At 43.6% G+C, this 19,349-nt stretch overlaps 1 protein-coding gene and 1 long non-coding RNA gene across 2 annotated transcripts in view; one reads left to right on the forward strand and one right to left on the reverse strand.

The window, feature by feature from the left end:
* Nucleotides 1–16,775, reverse strand: part of COL9A3 (collagen type IX alpha 3 chain) — a 63,193-nt gene extending 46,418 nt beyond the window's left edge. Inside the window, exons 1-10 of the mRNA XM_083358118.1 lie at nucleotides 16,620–16,775; nucleotides 14,183–14,251; nucleotides 13,554–13,589; nucleotides 11,612–11,683; nucleotides 10,442–10,534; nucleotides 7,381–7,416; nucleotides 6,473–6,496; nucleotides 5,829–5,882; nucleotides 3,552–3,605; nucleotides 2,147–2,185 (exon numbers count right to left, since the gene is read on the reverse strand). Of these exons, the coding sequence (XP_083214244.1) occupies nucleotides 2,147–2,185; nucleotides 3,552–3,605; nucleotides 5,829–5,882; nucleotides 6,473–6,496; nucleotides 7,381–7,416; nucleotides 10,442–10,534; nucleotides 11,612–11,683; nucleotides 13,554–13,589; nucleotides 14,183–14,251; nucleotides 16,620–16,685 (543 nt within the window). The 5' untranslated portion in view covers nucleotides 16,686–16,775. The remainder of the gene's footprint in view (nucleotides 1–2,146; nucleotides 2,186–3,551; nucleotides 3,606–5,828; nucleotides 5,883–6,472; nucleotides 6,497–7,380; nucleotides 7,417–10,441; nucleotides 10,535–11,611; nucleotides 11,684–13,553; nucleotides 13,590–14,182; nucleotides 14,252–16,619) is intronic.
* The window catches only part of LOC310639380, a 472,331-nt gene that overhangs the window by 206,553 nt on the left and 246,429 nt on the right, over nucleotides 1–19,349 (forward strand). The window lies entirely within an intron of this gene.

Here is a 19,349-nt window from a genome sequence, read left to right on the forward strand (position 1 = left end):
TTTCTCCTTGAGTACCAATTAGGAAGCTGAAGAGGTTGTCAAAACAACAGATGTGAAGTCTTCGAATGCTGTTTGCTACTCCCATTAGTGTCATGTTTATTTAATCATGAAGAATCAAAACGTTTTTGCTTAAAATATAAAGCACAGCCTTCCTCTGCCTGTGGAAAGTTGTTATCATTCATGGGAAAAATATAGCAAAACATTTGACCTTTTTAAAAAAAATCTCCAAGGTGAATTCAAAAGGGGAGGGAGGAAGAAAAAAAAAGCTGAAGCAGGACAAAAAGGGAGGGAAGGAAGGAAAGAAGGAAGGAAGGAAGGAAAGAAGGAAGGAACACAAAAGGAAGGGAGGGAGGAAAGAAGGAAGGAGAAGAGGAAGGAAGGAAGGAAGGAAATAGGAGAATGGATTGTCATGTTATTAAAGCAGAAGCAGGACAAAAAGGGAGGGAGAGTGGAAAGAAGGAATAAGAAAAGGAACAGAAAAAACAAATGAATGAATAAAGGAAGGAAGGAAAACAAAAGGGAGGGAGGGAGGAAAGAAGGAATGAGAAGAGAAAGAAAGAAAAGGAGGGAGGGAAAGTGGAAAGAAGGAATAAGAAGAGGAACAGAAAAAACAAATGAATGAATAAATGAAGGAAGGAAGGAAGACAAAAGGAAGGGTGGGAGGAAAGAAGGAATGAGAAGAGGAAGGGGAAAAAGGCTGAAAAAAGGAAGGAAAAGGGAAGGAGGAAGGAAGGGAAGGAGGGAGGGAGAAGGAGGAGAAGGGAGGGAGGAAATAAAAAAGTGGAAGGGATAGAGGAAAGAAGGAAAGAGAAAAGGAAGAAGGATTCCACATTCTGAATCTCTTTTGAAAACACATTGATTCATCTAGGGCAGGGGTAGGCAACCTCGGCTCTTTTATGACTCATGGACCTCAACTCCCAGAATTCCTGAGTCAACTGACTCAGGAATTCTGGGAGTTGAAGTCCACGAGCCATAAAAAGGGCCGGGTTTGAAGACCCCTGCCTTAATCACTCCACCAAACTGGCTCTCCCAGTTAACAGCCCAGATAAAGGCAGTGGAAAATCCTTATATCAGTTGGATGGCTATGCCAGTTAATTTCTATGAAGTTCAAATTTCATTTGAGCCAATCTGATCCGATGCGATCCAATCCAATCCAATCCAATCCAATCCAATCCAATCCAATCCAATCCAATCCAATCCAATCCAGACTTTATAAACATTTTATAAGCAAACACTGAAGGTGAAATAACATCATCAGTGATCATGTTGTTGTTGTTGATGATGATGCGCTGATAATCTTACCTAATTTGGTAAAGAAATGTCCGCAAGAAAACTACCAAGCTCAAAGACCACCAAGGACCAATATAGTTCACCCTGAGATCCAGATACGCTCTTCTATTGATAGGATACAATTTTGCACCTTTGAATAAGGACATTCATTTCAAGAGACCTTGCCTAATGTGTAAATTAGTGTTTCTCAGCCTTGGCAACTTCAAGATGTGTGGACTTCAACTCCCAGAATTCCCCAGTCAGCCATAGCTGGCTGAAGAATTCTGGGAGTTGAAGTCCACACGTCTTCAAGATGCCAAGGTTGAGAAACCCTGGTGTCAATAAATAAATTGTCAGAATCCATTTATATCATATTCATAAATGGAATGTTTCAAACATTATTCCATGGATTCTGCCATCTCCCGAAGAGAAGAGAATAGATGTGTATTGAACCGGTATTAGGCATTTCAAAGGAAAGGAGAAGCCTTTTGAACTGGGGAAACAAAAGGGGGGGGGGGCTAGCATCTGGCTTGTGTCACAGAAGAGAGCAATAAACATGAAGGGTCCTAAGTTCCTTTTTCCCACGAGAGGGATGATACAAGATAAAGGGTGGGGGACTGACCAAATGGGGTTAAGGGGGGGTTAAACCGGGAACTCTTTATAAGGGTTTACTTCGTGGAATAATATTAAGTCCTGTCTCGTTTCCTACAACCAAGCATGTCATAGTAAAGATTCTTTTTGGAATAGATTTGACTCCAAGAGTTTTGTCTTCCTAAGACGTGGTTTGGGGTGGGTCCTGACATAAATAACCTTGACGTTTGCATACGCCACTCAATGAGATCTCACACAGAAAGCTGAAAAGTGGAAGAATGAGCACCTGAAGATCTCTAGTATGGTCAAACGCTCCGGGGAGACCCTGCAACAGAGAGAATGCAACATGTTACGTATGGAGCATAGCTGACAGAGGCCCAGCATTGTTAAAGCACATGTAGTATGCTTAACCCAAGTCAAAGGGAAAAAAAAACTAACAGAAGCCTTGTCACAATACTACCCTTGGTTAAATCACTTATCTTTCTTTTTGACCAGGTTGCATAAACCCAACCATCCTGCTTAGCCGATGGTTTGATATACAGGAATTCCTTGACTCACCATCACAACTCAACCCCAAATTTCTCTCGCTAAGTGAGACATTAGTCAAGTGAGTTTTGCCCCATTTTGTGACCTTTCTTGCCACAGTCATTAAGTGAATCACTGCAGTGGTTAAGCTGGTCACAGGGTTGCTATAAATAAATCTGGCTTCCCTGTTGACGTTGTCGCCAAAGGGGATCATGTGACCCTGGGACACAGCAACGGTCACAAAGGTGAGTCAGCTGCCAAGCGTCCAAATTTTGATCACGTGCTCATGGGGATGCTGCAGCAGTGTGAAAAATGGTCATAAGTCACTTTTTTCAGTGCCATTGTAATTCCAAATGGTCAGTAAGTGAACTGTTGTAGGTCAAGGACTATTTGTACAGCGTTGTTGAGAATGCAAAAAAAAAAAAGAAAAAAAGAAAAGAAAAGCTAATTCAGTAGCCAGCTTGTATGTCTATTGCAGGGGTAGGCAACCTTGGCTCTTTCATGACTCGTGGACTTCAACTCCCAGAATTCCTGAGTCAGCTGACTCAGGAATTCTGGGAGTTGAAGTCCACGAATCATAAGAGCCAAGGTTGCCTACAGTACCTCACTCTATTGCAAGAATGCAGCTACAGAGAATAAGTATACACAAATCAAAATAGCAGCCCACCCTCCATTCTGATATGGCCCCTCCCTCCCTCCCTCTACCATCTAGAACGTGGTTCTCAACCTTTTTTTCACCACAGACCCCCCCCTTTAAATACCTTTTGTGGCCACGGACTGTGGCCACGGACTCCCAAGACTTAGATTTAAATCATAACATTTCTTCAAGCCTTTTGCGGACCCATTGTGATGAGATCGTGGCCCTCCGGGGGTCCACAGGTTGAGAACCACTGGTCTAGACCATGGTTTGTAATGAGAAGGCAGGCCAGGCTCCTTGACACATCTGAAGCCATCAACAACGTTTCATTCACCAGTGTGTTAGCGTTAACTGAGCAGCAGTGATGTGTCCTGAAGTACATTGTGGCTTTTGATTACGGATTAGTGTCTTATTCCTGGGAGGAAATTCTTCTGTTTAAGACCTGATATCGTAAGAAAGAGGCCTATATTCTGGGCAGCTGTACTAGCAACTTTCAGCAATGCTGGATCTAAAACAAATCTTAACTTACCGGTGGTCCCGGAGGTCCTGGTGATCCAGGAAACCCTGGAAGTCCAGATGGTCCCTAAATAGAAGTAGACACTTTCAACTTACTGTATATTCAATAATTTATGAAAAGCATCTTTACCTAGTTTACTGGCTGGCAGAATGGGATCTGTGTTTATTTATATTTTACTTATTATATCTGAGCAAATGTCACTTTCAGGAGTTCCCATATGGATTAGCACAGGTAGGACCATAATTGGAACTGGGGGAAAAAAATCATTGTTAAGTGGCCTGGTTGTTAAGTGAGGTATTATATGGATAGAGCTGATTTTACGACCTTTTCAGCCATGGTCATTAAGTGAGACATCCCATGATCATGATTTGTGACCTTCCATGCCAGCTTTTTGCTTGTTAGAAGTCAACTGGAAAGGCACAAATAATAATCATGTGATCTCGGGACACTGCACCTATTGCAAATACATGCCAATTGCCAAATGCCTGAATCACAATCACATGACCATGGGGACCCAGCAATGGTCATTAAGTACTAGGTTTGTTGCTTAATGACGAAGACACGGTGAGTGAGTTCAGCAAAGATCATTGTTTATTGCTTGCAGGATCTGAACTGAGGAACAGGGCTGTGAATGCAGCAATTTATACCCTGGCCTCTAGGCGGCGGCCAATAGGTTTAAAGCAACCTATTGCCACCCTAGACGCAACCAATAGCGGTGCTGGAGACGGGTTGTCTGAGGAGCTGGAAGCCGTTAGCCACCTTCCCTGCTCAAGCAACCTTCCAGCAATTACCCACGTGGCGTTCCCTTAACAAAACAAGCCCAATACATTACAGTTGTAAGTGTAAGAACTAGTTGTAAGTCAGTTTTTCCAAAGCCTTTGTAATGATAAACACTCACTAAATGAATGGACGTAAGTGGAGAACTACCTGTAGCAATTTCCAGTAGAGCAAATAAAAGCTGTCATCTTAGTCTAACTGTTTTAAAGGACAACATGTCAAAGTAATAATTTAACAGCTAACTAGCTTGTGTAATGTGAGGTATATGATGTAAAGATGGAAATGACTCAGCAGGGTCTATGTCCCTTTAAGAGCCAGCTGGGTATGTGTCCCTTTAAGAGCCTTTGTATAAAAAGAGAAGGCCCTGCTGCTATGTCATCTCTTCTCTTTCCTGGTGTAACTGCTGTGTGTTGGAGCCTGCTGTATTAGCACGTGCATGTATATTGTTCCTGGTGTATGGTATTGTAGATAGTGTAATGTAAACCACCATTTAATATAGACCACTGTTTACTGTGTTTATTCCTGGGTTATCTCAGCGCGATAAGACTGTGCATACTCTGACACAACACAATCTCCAAGCCAGTTATTAAGCTATTATTATTACTTATTAAATTTATAGGCCACTCATCTTGTGGTTCAAGGCCACTCTGAAATGTCTCAGTTTTAGGCCAAAGAACCAGCTGCCAGCCTCTAATGGAGGACGACTTATGGGAAGATCACAAGCAGTAGGATCCTTGGTGCTCTCTAAGCTTGGTTGTTTTCTTGCAGACATCTCATTACCAAACTACGTAACATCATCAATGCAGTGTTCCAATATATCACGGGCTGCCCCAAAGAAGAGGGAGTCAAGCTATTCTCTGAAGCACCTGAAGGCACGAGAAGAAGCAACAGATGGAAACTAATCAAGGAGAGAAGCAACCTAGAACTAAGGAGAAACTTCCTGACAGTTAGAACAATTAACCGGTGGAACAACCTGCCTATAGAAGCGGTGAATGCTCCAACACTGGAAGTTTTTAAGAAGAGACTGGACAGACATTTGTCTGAAATGGGGTAGGGTTTCCTGCCTGAGCAGGGGGTTGGACTAGATGACCTCCAAGGTTCCTTCCAACTTTATTATTATATAGAAGGAAATGGGGATTGCTGTCTGTTTATATACAAGAACCACTATCACCAATAACTGCAGGTAAACAGAGAGCAAAACCCCACTGTCTTCTAGCACTGATGATGTTACCTAACTGGGTAATGAAATGTCTGCAAGAAAACAACCAACTCAGAGACCACCAAGGGCTCTGCAGTTCAACCTTGAGCTACAAATATTCTCTTCTATCATAAGCAGGGCCTGAAGCACCTTAAATCTCCATTCTGTGTTGTTCAGCTGCTCCCCAACTGGCAAAGGGGTGAGAAGAAATTGCCTCCATATGTTGCCTGATAAGAATATCCTAGATGGAAGTTTATCCCGTTATGAAATTCTGCCCTGGCTACATCAAGAACAAGAAAAAGAAGGAAACTTACCGGTGAGCCCTTCTGACCTCTTCCTCCTGGAAGACCACTGGTGCCTGAACGTCCCTGTTAAAAGAGAGATGACAAATAAATGCTACTGTTTTATTCTGGAGGGAAGTGGAGGGAACCCCAAATTTCTCTGTTCTGCCCCAAATTCTTTGTCCGGTCACTGCAGCCCTTTAAGGACAGCAGAGAATGGCTTCAGGATTCAGTTTGAAAGGCCCTAATTCAATCCAAAAGGGACGCGGTGTGGCTCAGTGGGGTAGGACGCTGAGCTTGTCGATCAGATGGTCGGCAGTTTGGCGGGTCGAATCCCGAGGGCCGCGTAGCAGAGTGAGCGCCTGTTACTCGTCCCAGCTTCTGCCAGCCTAGCAGTTCGAAAGCATGTAAAAATGCAAGTAGAAAAATAGGGACCACTACGGTGGGAAGGTAACAGCGTTCCGTGCGCCTTTGGCGTCTAGTCATGCCGGCCACATGACCACGGAGACGTCCTCGGACAAGCGCTGGCTCTTCGGCTTTGAAACGGAGATGAGCACCAGCCCCTAGAGTTGGAAACGACTAGCACGCATGTGCGGGGGAACCTTTATACCTTTACCTTTAATTCAATCCAATCCACATTTATTCTTTTTTTCCTAAAAAATAAATAAATTATTTACCGGTGGCCCTGCTGGTCCTTTGCCCTGAAAACGAGAAGGAAAATGCAGGGTTAAAAGGGCACAATTCCAGAAGAGCTGGTCATTTGGAAATCCGTTCCTCCTACCCATTCTTCTTCCTTTATGGGCAGTCCTCTACTATTCGCTTAGTGACCGTTCAGAGTTACAAAGGCACTGAACAAAGTGACGTACCACCATTTTTCACACTTACGACTGCTGCAGCTTCCCCATGGTCATGTGATCAAAATTCGGACGCTTGGCAACTGCCTCATACTTATGACCGTCGCAGTGTCCCCGGGGTCAGGTGATCCCCTTTTGTGACCTTCTGACAAGCAAAGTCAATGGGGAAGCCCAATTCTCTTAACAACTGCGTTACTAACTTAGCAGCTGCACAGATTCACCTCACAGCTGTGGCAAAGAAGGTCTTAAAAGGGGGCAAAACTCACTTAACAACGGTCTCACTTAACAACAGAAACCTTGGGCTCAATTGTGGTCGTAAGTCGAGTACTACCTTTGTGTTGAAATAGACAACTGGATGCAAACATTCCAGATTCCCAGAATATAAATATAGAGGCCTTTTGGCAAAGGGGTAGAAAAATGCAGACATGGAAAACTGAGATGGTTATGGGGCTAGTTAGGGACCTGAAAGCTCTCCCTCCCGCCTTTTTATTAACTTTTTTAACATTCCATTTTAATCATCCTTGCCTCTTTTCAAATTTTATATCCTGTTTTTATGTGTGAAAGAGTTGTTTTGTACACCGGGTCGATAAAGCCACCAAAACATCTGTTTGATGTGGAGGATGTAACTTTCTTTCTCTGCAAAGCCCAAAGTTTGTGATAAATCTTTATCGAAGCTTGCAGGACAACATCCCTTACTAAGGAGAGAAACAGACACGGATCTCCTCACTTACCGCTGGTCCAGCCGATCCTGCTGGTCCTACATTTCCCTAGGAGGGCAAAACACAAAAGTTAATATTCTCCATCTTAAAAAGACTGCTGATACAAGAATAATTCTTCAGCTCCCGGAAGAAAAGCAGGACAGATAAGACAAAAACAAAAATAAAACACACACGGAGAAATGGTTGAGGTGCATGGAAGGAGGTCTTATTTACACCAGTGAACATTATTGCCAAACTACACGACGCTGCTGCTCAGTATATGTCTTGTGTCCACATTACAACTCCACACCATATTTATCTTAAAGAGAAACTGGAAAGCACGCAAAAAGCCTCGGTTACAGAAATGCATTTTAATCAGAAAATCACTTGTAAAAACATTTATACTACGGTAGGAAAAGTATGGATTCTACTATAGGATCCGGAGAAGCAATTTGGGGGATTCTCCTGGACTCACGACTCCTGCTTGAGGAGTGGGTGGCCACTGAGGCTAGGAGAGCCTTTGAGCAGTTTCATACTGCACACCCGTTGCGGCCTTTCCTGGATCGGAAGACCCTGCACGAAGTCATTCAGGCCCTAGTCATCTCATGGCCGGACTACTGCAATGTGTTCTTCATGGGTTTACCCTAGAACAGGGGTGTCAAACTCAATTTCATTGAGAGCCGCATCAGCACTGCAGTTGCCCTCAGGGGGCCGGGTGGGTATGGCCAGGGTGGGTGTGGCCTACTGGGTGGGCGTGGCTAGAGTGTGTATGGCCTACTGGGTGGGCGTGGCCAGCTCTACATCGTTCGCATCAAGGGTGCCTATGGGGGCCTGGGCAGGAGTGGGACAGATCTGAGGGTCTCTGGCAGGAGGAGGGTCTCTGGGCCAGGGCCAAGGCAGTGGGGGCCATTCCCTCACTGTTTCCAGGATGGCTTCGCGGGCCGCATGAAACCACTTCGCGGGCCGGATCCGGCCACCGGGCCTTGGGTTTGACATGTCTGCCCTAGAAGACCTTTGGGAAGCTACATCTGGTGCAGAGGGCAGCGGTGCAGGCAGTTTTGGGGGGCCCAAAAATGGCCCCGGTAACACCGCTGCTCCACGAGCTGCATTGTTTTCTGGTCTGTTTCCTGGTACAACTCAAGGTGTTGGCGATCATCTTTACCAGGCCTTGGTGGCATGGGTCCAGGATACATGATGAACCATCTCATCCCACTGGGATTGGCCCATCCCACTCATGCTGGCAGAAGAGGCACACTGTGGGTCCCGTCAGCCCGATTATTCTGGCTGGCGGGATCCAGCAGGAGAGCCTTTCCTGCTGTTGCTGCTTCCCTTTGGAATGTCTTGTCCCCCGATGTGAGGTTGGCTCCCAACCCTCTTATCTTTCGTAAGGACCTAAAGACCTGGCTCTGCCAATCTGGCTTGGGGTTCTAGTGGGACAGCATCGCAGCGGAGGCGGTTCATAGATTAACAGCAGATCTGACGTCCCTTCCCCATCCTGCTCCCGCCCTCCCCCTTTTTTAATTGGGCTGCAGGCTTTTTGTATCGACTTATTTATGTCTTTCGGCTTCTTCTTCATCATCATTCTAGCCCACCGATGGCGAACCTTTTAGAGACCAAGTTCCCAAACTGCAACCCAAAACCCACTTATTTATTGCTGGGTGCCAGGTGAGCGTGGCCTACTCAGTGGGTGTGGCTGTGGTGGTCATGGAAGAATGGGTGGGTGTTGCCTTGTAACAGGAATAAAACGGCCATTTTATTTGGATAGCAATAGATTGGCATTTATTTAGCACTGTGCTCAAGACCAGCAATATTTTTTACTGTCTATTAAAGATAACCTTTGACGTAGAAGGGCATATACAGAAAGCAAAAAATTGCAATTAGCTCCCACCTGCCTTCAAAAATCAGGCTGCAATTTTTTAAAGTTCACATCCATTCACAAAGGCCAGATTAATTTTTTTTTTTAAAAAAGATTATTTTACGCTTTCTCCAGTCTATTTACCCGTGACCTTGGCTGGTTAGAAAATAATTGTTTGTGTAGCTTTCCTTCTGGAGGGGAACATTTCATTTTCAAAGTGGAAAGCCGTGAAACATGGCTGTCAGTTCTCATAAGAAGTCATCCACCCAATGCTAACCTTTCTGAGCTCAGTCCCCTAATTTGCAGAAATTTAATTAAATGTTTAATCTTTCCCCACGAGAATCCTATTAGGAAATGTTGAGGGGGAACTGTCAATTAAAGCAAAACTAAACAAGTTCCCCTACACAAGTATTTTTCAAACTTGGCACCTTTCAAGATGTGTGGACTTCAAATTCCCCAACTTACCCCAGAATTCCACAGCCAGCATGTGTGAACGTCAGCTCCAAGAATTCCCCAGCCAGCATGCTGACATAGGGAATGCTGGGAGTGGAAGTGCTCACAGGTCAAGTTTGAAAAAAACTTGTTTTGTATCTTAACAATAATAGCAACAATGCATTTTTAAAAATTCATGTTGGACACAGATTGGGAGAACTCATCCTTATGAGTTCTTCTGAGTGAATGCTCCAACAGTGGAAGTTTTTAAGAAGAGACTGGACAGCCATTTGTCTGAAATGGTATAGGGCTTCCTGCCTGAGCAGGGGGTTGGACTAGATGGCCTCCAAGGTCCCTTCCAACTCTGTTATTCTATTCTATTCTATTCTATTCTATTCTATTCTATTCTATTCTATTCTATTCTATTCTATTCTATTCTATTCTATTCTATTCTATTCTATTCTATTCTATTCTATTCTATTCTATTCCTTTCCAGATTCTATTCTATTCTATTCTATTCTATTCTATTCTATTCTATTCTATTCTATTCTATTCTATTCTATTCTATTCTATTCTATTCTATTCCTTCCCAGATTCTATTCTATTCTATTCTATTCTATTCTATTCTATTCTATTCTATTCTATTCTATTCTATTCTATTCTATTCTATTCTATTCTATTCTATTCTATTCTATTCTATTCTATTCCTTCCCAGATTCTATTCTATTCTATTCTATTCTATTCTATTCTATTCTATTCTATTCTATTCTATTCTATTCTATTCTATTCTATTCTATTCAGATCTGCATAATAATGAGCTTCAAGATCAATGAAATGATTACTTACTCTGTCTCCGGGGGATCCTATTGGTCCAGGTGGGCCATCCGAACCTGTTAAACCCTGATAATGAATGAGAAGAAGATAGTAGGCAGAATATTAGAAGGTATTACTGAGAATAGGAATTGGGTGAAGATTGAAAATAGAAGAATAATCATTCTCCTAAACCAAGGGTAGGCAACCGTGGCTCTTTTATGACTTGTGGACTTCAACTCCCAGAATTCCTGAGCCAGCCACGCTGAGGAGAAAGGGAGAGGTTGCCATGCTGAGCCATGCTGGCTCAGGAATTCTGGGAGTTGAAGTTCACGAGTCATAAAAGAACCAAGGTTGTCTACCCCTGTCCTAAACCAAAGTGTGACTACTTTTTATGTTTGGATGGAAGACCAGCAAGAAAATCTTAATGGTCTAAGTCAGATTGAAAACTTGGAGAACCATTTATTTTGCCATGTGTTGGGGCAGCGATCAGGTGCCAAGGCACTTTTGGATCCAGAGACGACAATGTGTCTATTAAAAGTGTTAATACCACTTGACAATGCCTTGGTAAGGCCACACTTGGAACACTGCATGCAGTTTTGGTTGCCACAGTGTAAAAAAGATGTTGAGACTCTAGAAAGAGTGCAGAGAAGAGCAACCAAGATGATTAGGGGACTGGAGGCTAAAACATATAAGGAACGGTTGCTGGAATTGGGTATGTCTAGTTTAATGAAGAGAAGGACGAGGGGGGACATGATAGCAGTGTACCAATATCTCAGGGGCTGCCCCAAAGAAGAGGGAGTCAAGCTATTCTCCAAAGCACCTGAAGGCAGGACAAGAAGCAACGGATGGAAATTCATCAAGGAGAGAAGGAACCTGGAACTAAGGAGAAACTTCCTGACAGTTAGAACAATTAACCAGTGGAATGGGTTGCCTGCAGAAGTTGTGGGTGCTCCAACAATGGAAGTTTTTAAGAAGAGATTGGACAGGCATTTGTCTGAAATGGTATAAGGTCTCCTGCCTGAGCAGGGGGTTGGACTAGAAGACCTCCAAGGTCCCTTCCAACTTTGTTACTCTGTTAATAAACGCACCAGCGGATAAAGAGATTTATCCCCAGTGGGAGATGGGATAAGAAAACAATGAAACACAGGAAGCCTGTATACTTACATCTACCCCAGGAAGGCCTGGTATACCAGCATCTCCTTTTTTCCCAGGTTTCCCTCGTGTGCCTTTGGGTCCCTGCACCAGGTAAAGAGGCAAGCAGTATTAATACAACAACCCCAGAGCTCTAACAACCAACTGAATTATCAGTGATAAACAATCTGCCTCCAGAAGCGGTGAATGCTCCAACACTGGAAGTTTTTAAGAAGAGACTGGACAGCCATTTGTCTGGAATGATATAGGGTTTCCTGCCTGAGCAGGGGGTTGGACTAAATAACTTCCAAGGTCCCTTCTAACAACTTCTTCTTCTTCTTCTTCTTCTTCTTCTTCTTCTTCTTCTTCTTCTTCTTCTTCTTCTTCTTCTTCTTCTTCTTCTTCTTCTTCTTCTTCTTCTTCTTCTTCTTCTTCTCATCTGTTGAGCGGGCTGCATGCTCAAATATTTGAATTGCTTCTCATCCACTCCCATACTTCTCAAGATTGAAGGTTCCTCCCATCTTAGGTCTCCTCCTTCCTTTAAAATGTCTAATGAGGTAGTGGGAAGTGGTCTGGAGATGGTCCCTCACCTCAAAGGTTGGCCACATATTTAGCAGTTTTCCTGCAGTCCCTTTCCCCAAAGATACTTTTTCAAAAGGCAATTGGACTTTGTTTTTCAGGAAAGACAAGAAAGAAGCAATTGGGTCTAAAGATGTTAGTTTTTTGTTGTTGTTAGCTGCGAAATCGTGTCCAACCCATCGCGACCCCATGGACAACTTTCCTCCAGGCCTTGCTGTCCTCTACCATCTTCTGGACTCCATTTAAGCTCACGTCTCCTGCTTCAGTGACTCCATCCAGCCACCTCATTCTCTGTCGTCCCCTTCTTCTCTTGCCCTCAATCTTTCTCGGCATTAGGCTCTTCTCCAGTGAGTCCTTCCTTCTCATTAGGTGGCCAAAGTATTTGAGTTTTAGCTTCAGGATCTGGCCTTCTAAAGAGCAGTCAGGGTTGATCTCCTCTAGGACTGACCGGTTTGATCGACTTGCAGTCCAAGGGACTTGCAGGAGTCTTCTCCAGCACCAGAGTTCAAAGGCCTCAATTCTTTGGCGCTCAGCCTTTCTTATGGTAAAGACGTTAGTTAAAATTCTATCAAAATTTACAAGCCATTTGGATCTGTTTTATTCTTTTCTGCTTTTATCGATAATATGGAATATGTTTCTGTACCCTCTGTGCAGTAAAGTCTGTTTAATAACTTAATAACTTATATCCTAACTTATAGGACAGAGGTCCCCAACCTTTTGGGCACCAGGGACTGGTTCTGTGGAGAAAGGTTTTTCCGCGGACTGGACAATGGGTGGTTTTGTGGGCTGCCTGCATCTTGCAGACAGGGCTTCATTTGTTTGTGTGGACCTTTTCCTGGCGCTCTGCAGCCCCATTCTGGTCCAAGGACTGGGGGTTGGGGACCCCCGTTATAGGAGATTGCAAAAAGTCCAGATGCCATCGCCTGTTACGTCAGTGCAATATATCCAAACTTTAATAGGACTGTATCAACTAGCGACGAGGCATTTTATTTTGCTGGTTAACAGTTAATAGGACCGGCTTTTTGGCTGTAATAGTGATTGCTAAACAAATGGCAATAAGTCAAGGGAATCGTACCATCCTTTGTTTGGATACATTCAATTTTTTTAATAATACTTTTTAAAATTAACTTTACTATAGTGTTCTTGTTCATCATTGGATCATGCTCAGTGCATTTTTATATATGCATGTATGTAAGTAGCCCACCACTGGATATTTTACTGTTTCTGGCCGTATGGCTGTAATAAACTGATTTGATTTGAGCTGAATGACAGAATCCCCATAGACATGGCAGTCCCTTCTGTTTCCATTCCTGGCTCCCCTTCCTATTAAAATCTATTTGTACCCATTTCTTGAAGAAGATCCCTCCCAACACAATGATAGTGTTAAAATACTTACTTGCGATCCTGGCAATCCTGGGGGGCCAGGTTCTCCCTGAATAGGTAAGGGGAAAAGAGAGCAGTATTAACATGAGGCGGATCCACGTTAAACCCTAACAGAAATTTTCTCCAAAGTGTAGCATGTTGTTTTGCTATAGTAAATTATTCCTGAAAATGTATGATTGTGTTTTCCACCCCCCAACCCCCACCCCCAGGGTTACAAAAGCTTGACTGATGCCAGATTTCCCCAACATTTCATTAATTCACGCTAATGTTGATCACAGAGTGAAACAAGCCTTTTCCAAACTAAGCGTAGCGTTAAACATTCATCTTAGTAGCTCATGAATAACTTTTTTGTTTTGTGTTAATTTCTTCATAAGTCTCAAAAGGAACGAGGGCTTGAATTTGCCCCAGCTAAACAATTGTGGCCTTTCCCCCCCCCCTCCTGACGAAGAAGCCTTGAGTGACATTTCCCGGTGCCTCTTCAAGAAAGACAGACTGAGATAATGTCATAAAAAAGAAAGGGAAGATTCTAATCTATGTAGAGCTTCGTAAAATCCACTACAAATCATCCAGTTAAGTCAGTAGATCATCGCAGTAACACTTTACTTCTTTCCCCTGAACCAACCCAGCCTTCTTGATACTTACATCAATGCCATCTTTACCAGGTGTCCCCGGAGGTCCTCGCGGTCCAGGCAAACCTCGTGATCCTGTCCTCTGGAGGGAGGAAAATTGAAGTCTCACATCGGAAGAAAATTACAGAATTCAATTAGGCACTTCCCAGACAAGTCAGGGATTGTTGAAACTGGTAGCCAACGCCACAAAATGTCCAGACTTTAAGATTGTAGTTACACAGGGGTAGGCAACCTTGGCTCTTTTATGACTCGTGGACTTCAACTCCCAGAATTCCTGAGCCAGCCATGCCGAGGGGAAAGGCTCAGGAATTCTGGGAGTTGAAGTCCACGAGTCATAAAAGAGCCAAGGTTGCCTACCCCTGTCCTAGTAGGAACTGAATTTCATTGCAACCCAGGTGGGTTTTCTTCTGTGGGGCTGTCTCATTTTGGAAATAGACCTCCTGTTTCAAATGCTCTGTCCCCTACTTAGAGGTCATCCTCAACTTACGACCACAATTGAAACCAAGGCAGTTGTTAACTGATTCGTGCTTGATTTTATGACCTTTTTTGCCATGGTTGCTAAGCGAATCTCTGCAGTTATTAAGTGAATCACATGGTCGCCAAGTGAATTTGAATTTCCCCCCCTCCCCACGTTGACCTTGTTTGACAAGATTGCAAATAGCCGTCATATGAATAACAGAATAATAACAGAATAACAGAGTCGGAAGGGAGCTTGGAGGTCTTCTAGTCCAACCCCCTGCTCAAGTAGGACATCCTATACCAGGGGTGGGGAACCTTGGCTCTTTTATGACTTGTGAACTTCAACTCCCAGAATTCCTGAGTCAGCATGGCTGGTTCAGGAATTCTGGGTATTGAAGTCCACAAGTCATAAAAGAGCCAAGGTTGCCTACCCCTGCCCTAGACCATTTCAGACAAATGGTTGTCCAATCTCTTCTTAAAAACCTCCTGTGCTGGAGCAGTCACAACTTTATAACAGCGTTGTGGGTATAGGCGTATCTTTAATTCCCAATGAATTTCACAGCTTATTTTGATGGTACCACTTTCTAAATGCCAGCAGTGTTTTATTTTCAGCTCTAGGTATGCAGGGGGGAAAAAACGATGCTATAAAGGTTTCTTTATGTGGGGGAAAAAAAACTTTGGTCCCAGAACTTTCAACCAATTTGGACCTACAAAGGTTTCATTGTATAGCAAGTTTTGCTCACATCTGAGGAGAGGCAATACCAGATTCCTGAATTTGGCTGCAGAAAACACCCTGTGCCTTTTGATTTGCTAATTAAGAAAGGGATATTTTCTCCATTATTCAGCCACATTAACCTGTTTTAGGTTCTCTTTTAAAACAGATTTTTTGATGGGATAAATCCCATGATTTATATTTGTCTCAAATGCACTGCAAATAGAGAACTAAACTAAATTGGGAATCAGCTGAAAATACAGAACAGAGGAGATGTTGTTCCTTGTGAAACTTAATCCCTCCACCTGAAGCATTTTTCCCCAAGCTGACTTTATGCCTTTTTTTAAAAAAAAATCCTCCCTATTTTTCACTAAAGAATGAAAAAGAGGACTGAAAATATTTTAACTAGTGTGGCTGTGTGATGACACGTCTCTGTGATTTCAAACTTTCTATTGTCTGATCCTGATGCTATTTGGAAGCCCAGCTCAGTAAAACTAATCCAGTTTTTACTCCAAATTCCCAATTCTGAAATTGGCTTAGAAAAACAGCCCCATTTATATGTACCTCTATGAAAAGGTCAGGACATACATAGGGATGACAAAGGTTAAGTGTACATAATTGAAATCTGCTTTTGGTGTTCTAAAAAAAGTCCCAACACTATTAATTTTTTCTCTCTCAGCCATTTCTGCATGGAATTTGGTGAGTGAGTTGGGTGGCCATATAAATTTTATTAATAAATAAAAATAAAATAGATGTTGTAGGTTTATGCAATGTTAGAAACACACACAAACACAAGAAGGATTAGAGGTGACATGATAGCAGTCTTCCAATATCTCAGGGGCTGCCACAAAGAAGAGGGAGTCAAGCTATTCTCCAAAGCGCCTGAAGGCAGGACAAAAAGCAATGGATGGAAACAAATCAAGGAGAGAAGCAACCTGGAACTAAGGAGAAATTCCCAACAGTGAGAATTATAAACCAGTAGAACTGCTTGTCTTCAGATGTTGTGGGTGCTCCATCATTGGAGGCTTTTAAGAAGAGACTGGACATTTGTCTGAAATGTTATAGGGTTTCCCCCTTGTGCAGGGGGTTGGACTAGAAGACCTCCAAGGTCCCTTCCAACTCTGTTATTCTGTTATACAGAGCAAGATAGCCATCATCATCATCATCATCATCAATTCTTTTAAAAGTGAATGTTGGATCCATAAGTAAGACAAACTATTTAGCCCACAATGCTATAGGACTGAAGTTCTGGTTTTCCAAAAGGCCAAGAGACTCTTACCTGAGCGGAAGTGATGGCTAAAAGTTGAGAAAGGGAAATTAGTCCAAGCAGTAGTAAAGCAGTCATGGTTGCTCTCTGTTTAATTCCTTCCAGTCCTAAGGCACAAGAGACGTCTTCTTCTTCCTTCCAATTTTAATTAACTCCTTCCCTGCTGATCCAATCTAGCTGCACTTCAGAAGAAACCCACCTTCCTTTTAGGTTTCCAGAAAGACAAGGGGAGACAGGCAGATCAACCAGGAGCAACATTCAGTGAAAGGGGAAAAAAACCACCCAGGTTCTCCAGAAAGGTGGGGAAGAAAGAAGGAGGAGCAGAAGGGCTGGTCCAACTGTAAAGTTGGACACGAGCGCAGCTCAAGATTCCTTAGACCCTGCTGTGTGCTTTCAGCTACAGAGCGGCAGGAGAAGAGGCCCATTGTACACACAAAAAGAGCTTGGTTTAGCTGATGTATCGTTTATTTGCTCAAGAGAACCCATTTCCCCTTGCAAAATGTCCTGATCCTCCTGTAGGTTTTTTTTTTTAAAAAAAAAACAAATATTAAGCTACTGTCTGGAGAATCCCTTGAACACAGCAGGCCCATCAGAGCAGTAATGGTGGCCAAAAATATCCATGGATATTCTAGCCTAGGGGTAGGCAACCTTGGCTCTTTTATGACTCGTGAACTTCAACTCCCAGAATTCCTGAGTCAGCTAAATAAGGCCAAAATGGGTGAGCGAGAACAGCATCCTCTTATTATTCCTGGTCGCCATCATCTCTCCATCTTGCTCATACGGTACCACCACGAAGGGGTTAAGCACCAAGGCAGACACTTCACCGAAGGTGCCATAAGAGCGGCAGGACTTTGGATTGTAGGAGCAAAAAGACAGATTACAGCTATACTGCACAGCTGTGTTCAATGCCGAAAATTAAGAGGAAGGCATCAGCAACAACAAATGTCAGATTTGCCAGCAGACAAACTAAGCACTGACCCACCATTCATTCATGTTGGTCTGGATGTTCACGAGTCATAAAAGAGCCAAGGTTGCCTACCCCTGTTCTAGCCCATTTCTTCCAGTCTGGAGGTTTGTGAGATGAGGAATAAATTGTCCAAATTGGTATCAAGAGATAGTGAATACAGCTCTTGGGGGAGTTGATGATAACAATCTTTTGACAAATGGGATATGGGACTCAACAGACTCCGCAAAGACCAATGAATTTGTGCTTTCCCCCGTTTCATGTAAGCATTAGGGTGTGGTGGAAACTCAAAGGGGTGCAATGGCGCAGCGGTTAAAGACACTAAGCTTGTCAGGTGTGCAAAAGGGTGAGCTCCCGTTACTTGCCTCAATTCTTGCAAACCTAGCAGTTCAAACGCATGCAAATGCGAGTAGATAAATAGGTACCACTTCAGTGTGAAGGTAACAGCATTCCATGTTCCTTGGTGTATCGTCATGCTGATCACATGACCTGTTCTGTCCCAGCCTACGTACGTCCTTGTTAAATGCACAAGGACAAAACCCCTTTTGACAAGTAGGCTGGAGACTCAGAAGAAAACAAAACCCCTTTTAATATTGGTAACAAACCTGCCAAACGGTCCAAAAACAAAGGCAACAAAACACAATCCGAATGGAGAAAAACAAAACGGAGAATTATTCACCGGCAATACCAGCAGAACATGATCCCATGAAGTACTTTGCAACGGTTGCCTTCAGCAACCAGCACCGCCCACACATTCCCCTTTTGTAATTCAGTCCTCAAGGCGTGGCTTCTCAATGCCTTCTCCGGAGTCGCCCCCTTGCCTCTCTCTGGCCTACTCTCCTGGCCTGTCTTAGGCTCTTGAATGGGAAATAATTTTATAATTTTATGTATGATTGATTTGCGAGGCCGGTGTGTTGTGCAATTAGCTCACATGGTGTAACAAGATGGTGGGTTTGTTGTCACTGTGAGTTGGGGTGGGGGGGCATGAAGGGAGGCTCAGCCAATCTCAATGTATACATGGTTGTACTTTGACAATAAAGGTTCATTCATTTACCAATTCATTTGCGGGCATCTCTCATGTCCTCCAGCTGTGCGTCCTCCGAATCCGACCCAGCCTCCCCACACAGCTGCATCTCATCCTGAGCACGAGCGGAAGGGCCAGGCTCCTCACTGGAATGTAAGTCTTGGAGCTCATCAGAGTCTTCCTCTGACTCCGATGGCCCCCCAGGTCCCTCCTCCTCCTCCTCAGATTCCCCAGACTCAGCTGTTGGGATCACAGGCTGGCACAGAATCACAACATGACCATGGAAATGTTTGCAGACAATGCTGGCTCCCTTGGCTAAGAAACAGAGATGAACATCACCCCCTAGAGTCAGATATGACTGGGCAGGAGAAGCCTTTACCTTTGGTGGAATCTCCCGTTAGATTGGAGGGCGGTGTCAAGAGGGGGACAAGCTTAGAATCCTTGCATTGCAGAAAAGCAGCCCAGGACTGGACTTCCCACCGAATCCCTGAAACCTTATCTGACCATTTCCAAGGGAATACAGTCATTCTGGTGAGATTCTTGTAAAATAGTTGTCTAGCAACAAAACTACTATTGAGGCTCTTCAGGTTCTGGTTGTTTTCTCATGACTGTCAACCAGTTCTTCCATCTTTGCTGGATGACTGCTAAAGGCAGGAAATTTGCAGCGGCATGAACCTCTTTGGGGTTAGTTACTATACCAAACACAGCAACAGAGAGCAGACATCTCCTGGGCCCCATAAGGTGGTGTTAATGA

This window comes from Vipera ursinii, assembly GCF_947247035.1.
Source record: "Vipera ursinii genome assembly, chromosome: 3".
Classification (NCBI taxonomy): Eukaryota; Metazoa; Chordata; class Lepidosauria; order Squamata; family Viperidae; genus Vipera; species Vipera ursinii.